At 42.5% G+C, this 14,443-nt stretch overlaps 1 protein-coding gene across 1 annotated transcript in view; it reads left to right on the top strand.

Annotated features, from left to right (window-relative positions):
* Pspc1 (paraspeckle component 1) overlaps positions 1–14,443 on the top strand; it is a 79,019-nt gene that overhangs the window by 8,494 nt on the left and 56,082 nt on the right. Inside the window, exon 2 of the mRNA XM_004665889.2 lies at positions 4,557–4,858. Coding sequence (XP_004665946.1) covers positions 4,557–4,858 — 302 coding nt within the window. The remainder of the gene's footprint in view (positions 1–4,556; positions 4,859–14,443) is intronic.

The following is a 14,443-nucleotide window of genomic DNA, read 5'->3' as shown; positions in this document are numbered from 1 at the left end:
TTTTAACAAAAATTGAACTTGTGATTCTTTTGCCTCAGCCTCCAAAGTAACTGGGACTGTGGGTACATGCCACCAGACTCAGGTACAAAAAATTTTTTCTTGGTGTGTATATGTTCAGATGTTTGTGTTTATATGTATAGGTGTGTGTGTGTGTAGGTCAGAGGACATCTTCGGCTGTCAGTTCTCACCTCAACTTTATGACAGTCTCTTGTTTTCTCCTCAGAACACTAATCTTCTCCAGCTTTAGGATTGTCCTGATTTTGTGTGAGATTACACTTACTGAGATTATGGTTGTGTGCACCACTGAGTCTGGCTTTACCTGGATTCTGGGGATCCAAACTCCTGACTCAGGCTTGTATAGCAAGCACTTAACCATTGAGCCATCCCCCAAAGATTTTTTGTTTTGTTTTGTTTTTCGAGGTAGGGTCTCACTGTAGATCAGGCTGACCTGAAATTCACTGTGGAGTCTCAGGGTGGCCTTGAACTCACAGTGATCCTCCTACCTCTGCCTTCCGAGTGCTGGGATTAAAGGCATGCACCACCACTCCCGGCTCTTATATTTTTTTATTTTTTGTTCACTTTTATTTATTTATTTGAGAGTGACAGAGAGAGAGAGAGAGAATGGGCGCGCCAGGGCTTCTAGCTACTGCAAATGAACTCCAGTCGCTTGTGCTCCCTTGTGCATCTGGCTATCGTGGGTCCTGGGGAATTGAGCCTGGAACTGGGGTCCTTAGGTTTCACAGGCAAGTGCACTACAGCCCATGCTGACCTGGAATTCACTATGTATTCTCAGGATGGCCTTGAACTCATGGTGATCCTCCTACCTCTGCCTCCACACCTGGCTTTTTTTTTTCTCAATTTTTTTTTTTGTTGCTGACATCTTCCATAATTCTAGACAATAAACCATGACAATTCCCTCCCCTTCCCCAATCCACTCTGTATCTTATCCCCTCCCTCTCTCAGTTAGTCTCTCTTATTTTGATGTCATCATCTTTTCCTGGTCTGGTGTAGGTAGTACCAGGCACTGCGAGGTCATGTATATCCAGGGAAGAGTGCATTTTAAGGAGTCCTATCCTTCCTTTGGCTCTTACATTCTTCCCACCACATCTTTCCCAATGGACCCTGAGCCTTGGGAGGTGTGATAGAGGTGTTTTGTGCTAAGCACTCCTCTGTCATTTCTTAGCACTATGGTGCCTTTTGAGTCATCCCAGAGGTCACTACCATCTGCAAAGAGAAGCTTCTGTAACCAAAAGTGAGAGTAGCATTAATGTATGGGTGTGGACGTTAAGAAAAGTACTTACCGGGCAGTTTGGTGAGCATAGCATATGCATTTAGCCAGACCCCAGCAGGCATTACACCCCTAGGGCTTATGACTTCCCCTGTCAGAGGCTTTCAGTATCAGGAATGTATTCCCTCCCATGGAATGGGTTTGCAGTCCAATTAGAGAGCGGTTGGCTTTCCTGCAACAGATATGCCACTATTGCACCCATTGGCTGATTTGGCCTGGCTGGCCCAATTTAAGGCTTTCAGTGTCTGCTGTTGTTTATCTCTACTGACAACTTCTGTCTCCAATGGAGCTGCATGCTGTCTAGCTTTTTCCAGCTTTCTGCCAGCTGGTCTATAGGGAAGAGGTTTTCAGCTCAGCTCCAGCAGGATTTCTCAATGACCTTGCAGCTCAAGCATGTGAAGTCTTAGCAATAAAGATGTTCTTAACAACTCAAAATAAGTTGTCTTCATTTGTTTGTTTTGAGGTAGGGTTTCACACTAGCCCAGACTGACCTGAAACTCATTCTGAAGTCCCAGGTTGGCCTCAGATCTGGAATTCACTATGTAGTTTAAGGGTGGCCTTGAACTCATGGTCCCCAAATGCTGGGATTAAAGGCATGTGTCACCGTTCCTGGCTCTATTGGTAGTTTTAAAAACTTTTTTTTGTTCATTTTTTAATTATTTGAGAACAGAAGGCAGATAGAGAGTGAGAGAGAGAGAGAGAAAGAGAGAGAGAGAGAGAATGGGCTCACCAAGGCCTTCAGCCACTGCAAACAAACTCCAGATGCATGCACCCCCTTGTGCATCTGGCTAACATGGGTCCTGGGGAATTGAGCCTGGAACTGATGTCCTTAGGCTTCACAGACAAGCTCTTAACCGCTAAGCCATTTCTCCAGCCCTTTATTGGTATTTTTTAAAAAATTTGTATTTATTTATTTGCGGGGGGGGAGGCGCAGAAAGAGAGAATGGGTGCTCCAGGGCCTCTAGCCACTGCAAACGAATTCCAGATGCATGTGTCCCCTTGTGCTTCTGGCTTATGTAGGTCCTGGGGAGTTGAACCTGGGTCCTTTGGCTTTGCAAGCAAGCACCTTAACTTGTAAGCCATCTCACCAGCCCTAAATATGCCACTTTATTGTTTTAGATGTTTATGATGTACCCCAGTTGTTGCAGTCAGGTTCACATTGCTGGCATAAATCACCTGACCAAGAGCAGCTTGTAGGGAAAAAAAAGGTTTATTTTGGCTTACAGAATCTAGGGGAGCCTCCATGATGTCAGGAGCACAGGGTAGACATCATCTCCTGGCCAACAGATGGACCACAGCAACTGGAGAGTATGCCAGACGCTGGCATGGAGAAACTTTGACTATAACATGCATAAGCCTGCCCCAGCAATACACAGTCTTCAATTTCTAAATACCTAACTTTATAGGGGACACCTGAATCAAACCATCACACCAACTTTGAACTTTCAAGTAGAAGGAAGTTCTTTCTCTTGTGTGTGTGTCTCATTGAGAAGCAAATGACACATTTGTGGAACGTATCTGTTAAGTACATTATATTGAGACACTATTGTGCATAAGTGTTTAGAAACCAGAAAATATGCTCATTGGTGAAACCAGGAGAACTTTCTAGCTGGGCATGGTAGTGAATGCCTGTAATCTCAGCACTTGGGAGGAGGGACCTATTACAGTGTGAATGTGTCATTTACTTCTCTCAATGTGATAGTAAAAAATACATGCCCTGTGTAGATATTTCAGGAGGAGTGATTAACAAGACTTAATAGTAATTTTTTTTCAAGGTAGGTTGTCACTAGTCCAGGCTGATTCCTCATAGTATTTTTCCCATTATATAGAAGAAAAAATTAAAAAGGGAAAGGAATTTTCCTGGCAATGAAATGTTTGATTTGATGGAGTATTCTTCAGGTTTAGATGGTACACATTTGTAGCCCAGTACTCTGGACATACAAACAGGGGAATCTTGAATGCTGGGCCAGTTTGGGCTATATATAGAGAGAGATCATATCTTAAGCCAAGTCAGTCAACCAGTCAATGTCAAAAACATTGGGAATAAAAGAATTATTATTTTGTTTGTGCGTGTGCACACATGCAAATGCATGTAGAGGCCAGAGTTTGATGTCTGTTGTTTTTCTCATTTATTCTTCACCTTATAATTGAGACAGTCTCTAACCGAACCTGTTGTTTACTAATTCAGCTAGACCTGCTAGCCAGTCACCCCCCTCAGGTATCCCTCTGCCTTCACCATTCTAGCTGTGGTATTACAGTTGTGTGAGGCCCAAATACACTTACACAGTTATTTATTTTATTTTTAAATTCATTTATTTGTTAGAGAGGCAGATAAAGAAGAGAGAATGGGTGCCCCAGACCTCTAGCCACTGCACATGAACTCCAGACGCATGTGCTACCTGTGCATCTGGTTTACGTGGTAACTGGGGAATTGAACTTGGGTCCTTAGGCTTCACAAGTAATCTTTTAATTTTTTTTCAAATTTTTTTTTATTAACAACTTCCATGATTATAAAAAATGTCCCATGGTAGTAATGACCTCTCTCTCCCCACTTTCCCCTTTGAAACTCCATTCTCCTTTTAATTTTTTTAAAAAATTATTTTTATTTATTTATTAGAGACTGAGAGAGGGAGAGATAGAGAGAGAATGGGCATACCAGGGCCTCTAGCCACTGCAGATGAACTCCAGATGCATGTACCATGTGCACCTGGCTTACATGGGACCTGGAGAATTGAACCTATGTCCTTAGGCTTTGCAGGCATGCACCTTATCTGCCAAGTCATCTCTCCAGCACTGCTTTGAACCTTTAATAGCTGGTAATTTGTTTGTTAACAGTTAATCTTTAAGTGATGATATGTAACAGGATAATGATCTGGGTTTTTTTTTTGTCATTTACAATGTTTATACTGCAAGCTGGATGTGGTGGCACACAGCTTTAATACCAGCACTTGGGAGGCAGAGGTAGGAGGATCACCATGATTTCAAGGCCAGTCGGAGAGTACAGAGTGAATTCCAAGTCAGCCTGAACTAAAGCTATATCCTACCTTAAAAAAAAAAAAAAGTTTATAGTGATTTTTTAGTACCTGATGAGAGAAAGCATGTGATACTGAAGTTAAGAGATATGAAAGTAAAATGGCCCTGTTGTGAATATCCTAAGGCTGCCTAGTCTATCTAAAACCAAACCACTATTTTCAGGTTTTTTTTTTTCTATTTTCAAATATTTTGTTACTTATTCAACTTTAAAAAATGATTTTTTTCCTCTAAAAAGGAATCCAGAACACTGGCTGAAATTGCAAAAGCAGAACTGGATGGCACTATTTTGAAGAGCAGACCTCTCCGAATTCGCTTTGCTACACATGGAGCAGCCCTAACAGTCAAGAACCTTTCTCCAGTTGTTTCCAATGAACTTTTAGAGCAAGCATTTTCACAGTTTGGTCCAGTAGAGAAAGCTGTTGTGGTTGTGGATGATCGTGGGAGAGCTACTGGAAAAGGTTTTGTAGAATTTGCAGCAAAACCTCCTGCACGAAAGGCTCTAGAAAGATGTGGTGATGGAGCATTCTTGCTAACAACGTAAGTTTTAAGTATCCTGTAGTTTTTCTGTCCAGACTCTTTCTTTTTATAATTCTGGTTTTAGTTTTTATTTTTCTAGCAGAAATTTATTTGATAGTGAGATGGGGGGCAGGGGAGCATGGGCATGCCAAACCTCTTGTGGCTGTAAATGAACTCCAGATTCAAGTATCACTTTGTGCATCTGGCTGGATGTGGGCACTGGGGAATCAAACCCATACCAGCAGATTTTGCAAGGAAGCGCCTTCAACTTCTGAGCCATTTTCCAGCCTTTGTTCTTTTCTTTTTAAGACAGGACTTCACTGTGTACCCTAGGTTGACCTTGGGCTGGTAGTGATATTCCTGCCTTTGCCTCCAGAATGCTGGGATTACAAGTATGTACCACCATACTTGGCTTGTTCTGGAGTTCTTTTTTTCTGTTTTTAAAAAGAGGAGAGACAAATACATACAGATCTCTCTATAGAGATCTCTAGAGGCATACCAAGCCCTCTAGCCACTGCAAACAAACTCCAGATGTATGTGCCAGCATGTGTATTTGGGTTACATGGGTACTAGAGAATTGAACATGGGTCCTTAAGGCTTCATAGGCAGGTGCCTTAACCTCTAAGCCATCTCTCCAGCCCTGGATTTTTTTTTTTCTCCTTTGCAGATCATACCATATTGGAATATGGTGGTCAATAGGTACTGAATGAATGCTTTATGAATATAAATTAAAAAATAAACTTTGTGTACCACTCACTAGAAGTTATAATTCATATAAAAGTATCTTCAGGGGCTAGGGAAATGGCTTAGCAATTAAGGCCTGTGAAGCCTAAAGACCCCAGTTCGATTCCCCAGGACCTATGTAAGCCAGATGCACAAGGGGGCACATGTATCTGAAATTTGTTTGCAGTGGCTAGAGGTCCTGGCACTACCCATTCTCTCTCTCTCTGACTCCCCATAAATAAATACTATTTCTTTTTAATATATTTGAAAGTGACAGAGTAAGGCAGATAGAGAGAGAATGGGCACACCAGTACCTCCAGCCACTGCAGAGGAACTCCAGATGCCTGTGCCCTCTTTTGCATTTGGCTAACGTGGGTGGGAATCAAGCCTTGAACTGGGGTCCTTAGGCTTCATAGGCAAGCGCTTAACTGATAAGCCATCTCTCCAGCTCTGTTTGGTTTTTTTTTTCCCCCTGAGGTAGGGTCTCACTCTGGTCCAGGCTGACCTGGAATTAACTCTGTAGTCTCAGGGTGGCCTTGAACTCGTGGTGATCCTCCGACCTTTGCCTCCTGAGTGCTGGGATTAAAGGCATGCAACACCATGCCCTGCTGTTTTTTGTTTTTTTGAAGTAGGGTCTCACTGTAGCCCAGGCTGACCTGGAATTCACTATGTAGTTACCTCAAACTCATGGTGATCCTCTTACCTCTGCCTCCAGAGTGCTGGGATAGGATTAAAGGTATGCACCACCACACCCCAGCTTAAATAAACGTTTTAAAAATCAAAAGAAAGAATCTTAGGAATCTTTAGCTTAAAAACATGAAGTTGTAGGGGCTGGGGAGATGGCTCAGTATTAAAGGCAAGTGCTTGTGGAAGCCTCCCAACTTGAGTTCAATTCCCCATCACCCATGTAAATCCAGACACAAAGAGAATCAACTTTCAGCTTGGTCAGATTTTTTCATTTTTATCCATTTATTTTTGTGTGAGCGTGAGGGGCAGGGACAATCTCACTGCTGCAAACACCTGTCCAGCTTTATGTGGGTGCCTGGGGAATCTGATCTTAGGCCAGCAGGCTTTATGTGCATGTATCTATACTTCTCCAGCCATATTTTTTTTTGAAATTTCATACTTTTATATAATGTATTTGATCAAATATTATCCTCTCACTGCCACTGAATCCCTCCCCCTTCCTACATTTATCTTTTTTTTTTTTTTTTTTTTTTTTGCTTTTGCAAGGTAGGGTTTCACTCTAGCCCAGGCTGACATGGAATTCTATATGTAATCTCAGGGTGGCCTTGAATTCTCAGAGATCCTCCTACTTTTTCCTCCCTAATGTGAGTACTGGGATTTAAGGCGTGTGCCACCATGCCCGGCAGGTTTTTACAAAATTTATTTATTTATTTGAGAGAGAGAGGGAGAGAATGGGCATGCCAGGGCCTCCAGCCACTACAATCAAATTCCAGATGCATGCACCCCTTTGTGCATCTGGCTTACGTGGGTCCTGGAGAATCAAGCCAGAATTCTTTGATTTTACAGGCAAACACCTTACCCTCTAAGCCATCTCTCCAGACCCTACATTTATCTTTTTGATTTTGTTTTTTTGAGATAAGGTCATACTGTATGTACCACAGGCTGTCCTAGATTGATTATGTAGTCTTGGGGTGGCCTCAAACTCTGGATGATCCTCCTACTTTTGCCTCCCAAGTGCTGGGGTCATAGTTGTGTGCCATGCCCAGTCCCCAATGAGGTTTTTACTTAATATGATGATTTTGGTATTTTGAGACAGGTTCTCACTCTAGCCCTGGCTCACCTGGAACTCCTACCTCAGCCTCCCAAGTGCTGGGATTAAAGGCATGCACCACCACACCCAGCAACAATGGTATCTTTAATGACTGAGGATGAATTGCTTTTCATGTGCTTTGACCTAGTATTCCTCTTTGTGAGCTGTATGAAATTTTTGTTGTTGTTTTTCTGTGGTTTGCTTAATAGTGTATTCCTTTTTTTTAAAGAATTTTTATTTATTTGAGGGAGAGAGAGAGAACAGGCATGCCTGTAGGCACTGCAAACAAACTCTAGACACATGTGCCACCTTGTGCATCTGACTTACGTGGGTGCTGGGCAATCGTATTATTTTCTGTTTGTTGGTCTAAAATTAGTCTGACTTAAATCACATTGATTGTAAGTTTTGGTATGATGTAGTGTAAACCAATTTTATTCTAAAACTCCTTAGCTATTAAAGATTTTTTTCTTTCCTTTCTGTATGTCGTATCAGCTTATTGGTTAGCATAATTCAAATAATTTAGGGTTTTGAGAATTTTTATTTTTTAAATGTCAGCTTTATTGTTTTTTTAATTTTTTTTAAAATTTATTTATTTGAGAGTGCAGACACAGACAGAAAGACAGATAGAGGGAGAGAGAGAGAATGGGAGCGCTAGGGCTTCCATCCTCTGCAAACGAACTCCAGACACGTGCGCCCCCATGTGCATCTGGCTAACGTGAGACCTGGGGAACCGAGCCTTGAACCGGGGTCCTTAGGCTTCACAGGCAAACGCTTAACTGCTAAGCCATCTCTCCAGCCCTTTATTGTTTTTTTAATAGAGAGAGGATGGATGTGCCAGGGTCTCCAGCTGCTGTAAACAAACTAGATGCATGGATCACCTTGTGCATCTGGCTTACGTGGGTACTGGGGAATCAAACCTGGGTCCTTAGGCTTGGTAGGCAAACACCTTTACCACTAAGCCATCTCTCCAGCCCTATTTCTATTTTATTGAATTAATTAATTAAGATGAGAGAAAGGGAGATAGAATGGGCCACTGTGCACTTGCTTTACATGGGTACTGGAGAATTGATCACAGGTCTTAACTGCTGAGCCATTTCTCCAGCCCCTTGGTTTTTGTTTTGTTTTTTTAAAATTTGGTGTATTGAGGTAGGGTCTCACTCTAGCTCAGGTTGACCTGGATTCACTATGTTGTCTCAAGGTGGCCCTCGAACTCACAGCAGTCCTCCTACCTCTGCCTTGTAAGTACTGGGATTAAAGGTGTGGACGCCTGGCTTTTTAAAAAAATATTCATTTCGGAGAGAGATGGGGGAAGAGACAGATAGAAAGAATGGGCACATGAAGGCTTTCATCCATTGAAACTGACCTCCAGACGCATGCACCACCTTGCACATCTGGCTTGCATGGGCACTGGGGAATTGAACGTATGTTCTAGGCTTCGCAGGCAAATGCCTTAACTGCTAAGCTGCCTCTCCAGCCCCTCTCCCAGTTTTTGTAAATATTTTATTTTTTGGGCTGGAGAGGTGGCTTAGCGGTTAAGTGCTTGCCTGTGAGCCTAAGGACCCTGGTTCGAGGCTCAGTTCCCCAGGATCCACATTAGCCAGATGCACGAGTGGGCACACACGTCTGGAGTTCATTTGCAGTGGCTGGAGGCCCTGGCGCACCCATTCTCTCTCTCTCTCTCTCTATCTGCCCCTTTCTCTCTCTGTCTGTTGCTCTCAAATACATAAAAATAAGACAAAAAAATTTATTTAGTTACTTATTTATTTGACAGAGAAAGAAGGAGAGAGAGAGAATGGGTGCGCCAGGGCCTCCCGACACTGCAAAGAACTCCAGTCGCATTTGCCCCCTTGTGCATCTGGCTTATGTGGGTCCTGGGGAATTGAACCTGGGTCCTTTGGCTTTGCAGGCAAATGCCTTAACCGCTAATGCATCCTTCCACACCCCCCCCCCCAGTTTTTTATTACTATTACTTTTGGGGGGGGATAGGTAGAGTCCAGGCTTACCTTGATCTCTCACTCTATTCCAGGCTTGTCTCAAATGCAAAGTGATGCTTCTACCTCTGCCTCCAAATTGCTGGGATTGAAGGCATGTACCACCACACCTGTCTACCCAGTTTATTTTTGAACATGGTACATACTTATTTGAGAGAGAGGCAAACAGAGAGAGACTGGGCATGCCAGGGCCTTCAGCCACTGCAAATGAACTGCACACATTTGTGCCACGGTATGAATCTGGCTTACATGAGTCCTGGGGAATCAAACCTGGGTTCTGTGGCTCTGCAGGCAAGCGTCTTAACTGCTAAGCCATATCTCCATCCCTTTTTAATTTTTTTTTTAATTTTTATTAACTTCTATGTGTATACAAAATATCCCATGGTAATACCCTCCCTCCCCTTATTTTCCTCTTTGAAACTTCATTTTCCATCATAGCCCCTCCCCATCTTAATCAGTCTCTTTTATTTTGATGTCATGATCTTTTCCTCCTCTTATAATGGTCTTGTGTAGGTAGTATTAGGCACTGTAAGGTCATGGATATCCAGGCTATTTTGTATCTGGGGGGAGCACGTTGTAAGGAGTCCTACCCTTCCTTTTGCTCTTACATTCTTTCCACCACCTCTTCCGCATTAGACCCTGAGCCTTGGAAGGTCTGATAGAGATATTACAGTACCGAGTATTTCTGTCACTTCTTTCCAGCACCATGATGCCTTCTGAGTCATTCCAAAGTCACTGCCATCTGAAAAGAGAAGGATTTCTACCAAAAGTGAGAGTAGCATTAATGTAAGGGTATGAACATTAAAAGAAGTGCTTACTGGGCAGTTTGATAAGCATGGTATATACATTTAGCCAGAGCAGCAGACTTTACATCCTTAGGGCTCATTCATAACTGCCCCTGTTTTAAGTTTTCAGTATCAGGGATGTATTCCCTCCCTTGGAGTGGGCCTCCAGTCCAATTAGAGGGCAGTTGGTTTCCACCATGACAGATATGCCACTATTGCACCTGTTGGTTCATTTGGCCTGGCTGGCCAGATATAAGGTTTGCAGTGTTGAGTATCTTCACTGGCAATTTCTCTTTCTCCCATTGAACTGCATGCAGAGTGGCTTCTTCCAGCTTTCTGTCAGTTGGTCTCCATGGAGGAGGTTTTCAGCTCAGTTCCAGGGATTTCTCAGTGGCCTTGCAGCCCAAGTATGTGGAGTCTTAAGCAATAAAAAACAATTTTTTATTTTGTTTATTTGAGAGAGGCAGATAGAATGGGCATGCTGCCAGGGCCTCTTTTTTTTTTTTTTCTTGGCAGGGTTGGGGGTCCTCACTCTAGTTCAGGTTGACCTGGAATTTATTATGTAGTCTCAGGCTGGCCTCAAACTCAAAGTGATCTTCCTACCTCTGCCTCTCGAGTACTGGGATTAAAGGTATGCACCACTACCTAGTGTTTTAATTTGTGCCTTTTCTCTGCCAGTAGAATTTTTAAGTTCAATAAAGGCCAAGACTGACTTGTTTTGCTCTGTTTTACTTCTCTCTCTTTGTCTTCCTCCCTCCCTCCCTTACTTGAGATGGTTGAGACATTATCATTTTTTAAAAATTTACCCTGGAGCACTATTCTCTCTCTTCTTTCTCTCTGTGCTTGCAAATAAATAAATAAAAATAATCTTTAAGTCAGATGTGGTAGTGCACGCCTTTAATCCCAGTACTTGGGAGGCAGAGGTAGGAGGATCACTGTGAGTTCGAGGCCACCCTGAGACTACATAGTAAATTCCAGATCAACCTTGGCTAGAGTGAGATCCTACCTTGAAAAACCAAAACAAAATAATAATAATATCTTTAAAAAGTGGCTGGAGGTTTGGAGAGATGGCTTTGTGGTTTAAGTGTTTGCCTGTGAAGCCAAAGGACCCAAGTTCAATTCTTAGGACCCACGTAAGCCAGATGCACAAGGGGCATATGTGTTTAGAATTCGCTTGCAGTGGCTAGAGGCCCTACTGTGCCCATTCTGTACCTGTCTCCTCTCTGTTTCTTTCTCTCTGCTTGCAAATAAATAAAAATTATTTTTAAAAAAAGTGACTGGAGACATGCTTGCCTGCAAAGCCTAATGACCCAGGTTAAATTTCTCAGTACTCACACATAAAGCCAGATGGTGCATGCATCTGGAGTTCATTTGTAGTGGCTGGAGGCCCTAGAGCACCCATTCTGTCTCCTATCTCACTGAGTGAGAAGAGTGAGAGAGGATATGCTAGGACCTCTTGCTACTGCAAATGAACTTCAGATATATGAGTCACTTAGTGCATCTGGCCTTATGTGGTTACTGGTGATTGAACCAAGGCTGTCCTTACAGGCCTGGCAAGCAAGTTCCTTTAACTGTGGAGCCATCTCCCCAGCCCATCTGTTATTTTTTTCAGTATTTTATTTTATTTTTTTGAGAGAGACCACACCAGGGCCTCCAGCCACTGCAAACAAACTCCAGATACATGCACTACCTTATGTAGCTGGCTTACATGAGTCCTGAGGAATCAAACCTGGGACCTTAGGTTTTCCAAGCAAGTGCCTTAACTACTAATCCATCTCTCCAGCCCCTAATTAGTGTTTTTTAAAGTCATAGGCAGGCATTGTTAAATATTAAAATTTGGGGGGAGGAGTTTAAAAAATTATTTATTTATAAGTGGGGCCGAGAGAAGGGGGAGGGATGGAGAGAGGGAGGGAGGAAGACAGAAAGGGCTTCTAGCTTCTGCAAGTAAGTTCCAGATGCATGAATCACTTTGTGCATCTGGCTTTACATAGGTACTAGGGAATTGGATTTGGGTCATTAGGTTTTGCAGGCAAGCACCTTAACCACTGACCCATCTCTCCAGCCCTATTTAAATATTTATCAGGTGTTTGTGTCTGTGTGTACATGTGTGTTTTGATTGGTAGTAGGTGTTAACTTTCTCAGTTGCTCTTTATTCATTGAGTAAGGTTTTGTTACTGAACCCAGAGCTCACCAATTTGTCTAGTATAGCTCTAGCTAGCCATTGTGCCCCTGTGCTTCCCTCTGTCTCTACCTCTCCAGTGCAAGGTTATTTATAGACCAATACCTCCATGTCCAGCATTTACATGGGCTCTGGGAACCCCAAATCAGGTCCTCATGCCATATGGCAAGTGCTTTACATACTAAACCATCTCTTCAGTTCCTCCTAGTATGGTGGCTTTTAAGTGACTTTTTTTTGTTGTTCATTTTTATTTATTTATTTGAGAGGGAGAGAGAGAATGGACACGTTAGGGCTTCCAGCCACTGCAAACGAACTCCAGACACGTATGCCCCCTTGTGCATCTGGCTAATGTGGGTTCTGGGGAATCAAGCCTCAAACCTGGGTCCTTAGGCTTCACAGGCAAGCACTTAACCACTAAACCATCTTTCCAGCCCTTAAATGATTTAAAACCATTTTGAAGGAAGGAATGAGAGGACAGTTATTATAAGTTATTATAAGTTATTATTTGCACAGCAGCACTCATTATTTGTCCTGTTTTCCAAAATAGAACCTTTGCAAAGTGATAATTTTCCCAGTGTACAAGTAGTGACTTATAAGTTGAATTTGTTATAAGTATAGTTAGTCCTGTTGTTGTGCTACCTGTGGCGTATTCTGCAAGTAGATTCTTTTTGCCTAGGAATTTTGTTGTGTGTATTTTATAGGAAAGTATGAAAAATAATTGTGAAGAAGTATTAGAGGTCCTTTCCAAATGGTAGGATTTCAGGAGACCACAAGGTGATTTTTTAAAATTTATTTATTTATTTATTTATTTTTTTGGTGAGGTTTGGGTCTTGTTCTGTGGATTGAACTTAATGCCTTCCACAATTAGGTGAGTACTCTACCACTAAGTTATACATTGCATCCTTGATTGATTTTCTTTCTTTCTTTTTTAAAAATTCATTTATTTGAGAGAGAGAGGAAGAGAGAGAGAGTGAGAGTGAGCATGGGCATACCAGGGCCTCAAGCCATTACAAATTAACTCTAGATTCATGTATAACCTTGTGCATCTGGTTTATGTGGCTACTGGGTAATTGAACCTGGGTTTTTACACTGCACAAGCAAATGACTTAACCACTAAGCCATCTCTCCACTCCTTCCTTCTTCCTTCCTTCCTTTCTTTACTTTAGCTCATGCTGACATAGAATGCACTATGTTGTCTCAGGGTGGCCTTGAATTCACAGCAATCCTCCTACCTGTACCTCCTGAGTGAGTGCTGTGGGATTAAAGGAGTGTGCCCCAGGCCCAACTTTAAATAATTTTTACTGGGAACTTTTAAGATACGAACATATTGCAAATCAATTGTATTCGCATCAGGTTATTTCGTCTCTTTTACCCTGCACCTCTTCCACTGAGGGCCCTCTTCAGTGGGGGTATTTGTCACTGAAGGGTTATGAATGCACCAGTCTGTTCCTGTGGGGAGGATAATGGATTCTGTGACTTACATTCCTTTTTTGCTTAATTTTTAAATTATTTTATTTGTAAGCAGCAAGAGAGGAGAGAGAGAGACCCACAGAGAGAAAAAATAACACACCACAGAGAGAAAAACAACATACTGCAAATGAGCCACTTTGTGCATCTGGCTTTTGTGGGTGCTGGGTAATTGAATCCGTGTTTTTAGGCTTTGCACCTTAACCACTAGGCAATCTCTCTTTCTGCCCTCTCTTGGATAATGTTCCCTAACCTTGGATAGAGGCCTTGTTAGAAGTCTCATTTGGATTTGAGCTTTCTGTAGGTTCTAATTTTCTGTTGTGATGAGTTTTGAGTCACCTCAGTGTCTGCCTCCATTTCCATGGAGGAAGTTCTTTGGCTAGTGGTGAGAGCAGCACTAATATTTAAGTTGCCACTTCCTTTATTGTGTTTCTTGGGTTCTGGTGGGTGTGATAAAGATGGCTTGTCCAGTGATAGGCACTTAGCTTTTGCTTTCTCTTTTTTTTTTTTTTTTAAATTTTATTAATTTATTTGAGAGCGACAGACACAGAGAGAAAGACAGATAGAGGGAGAGAGAGAGAATGGGCGCGCCAGGGCTTCCAGCCTCTGCAAACGAACTCCAGACGCATGCGCCCCCTTGTGCATCTGGCTAACGTGGGACCTGGGGAACTGAGTCTCGAACCG

The sequence above is a fragment of the Jaculus jaculus genome, chromosome 3 (genome assembly GCF_020740685.1).
Source record: "Jaculus jaculus isolate mJacJac1 chromosome 3, mJacJac1.mat.Y.cur, whole genome shotgun sequence".
NCBI classification, from domain to species: Eukaryota; Metazoa; Chordata; class Mammalia; order Rodentia; family Dipodidae; genus Jaculus; species Jaculus jaculus.
This window is presented reverse-complemented; position numbering and strand designations above follow the sequence as displayed.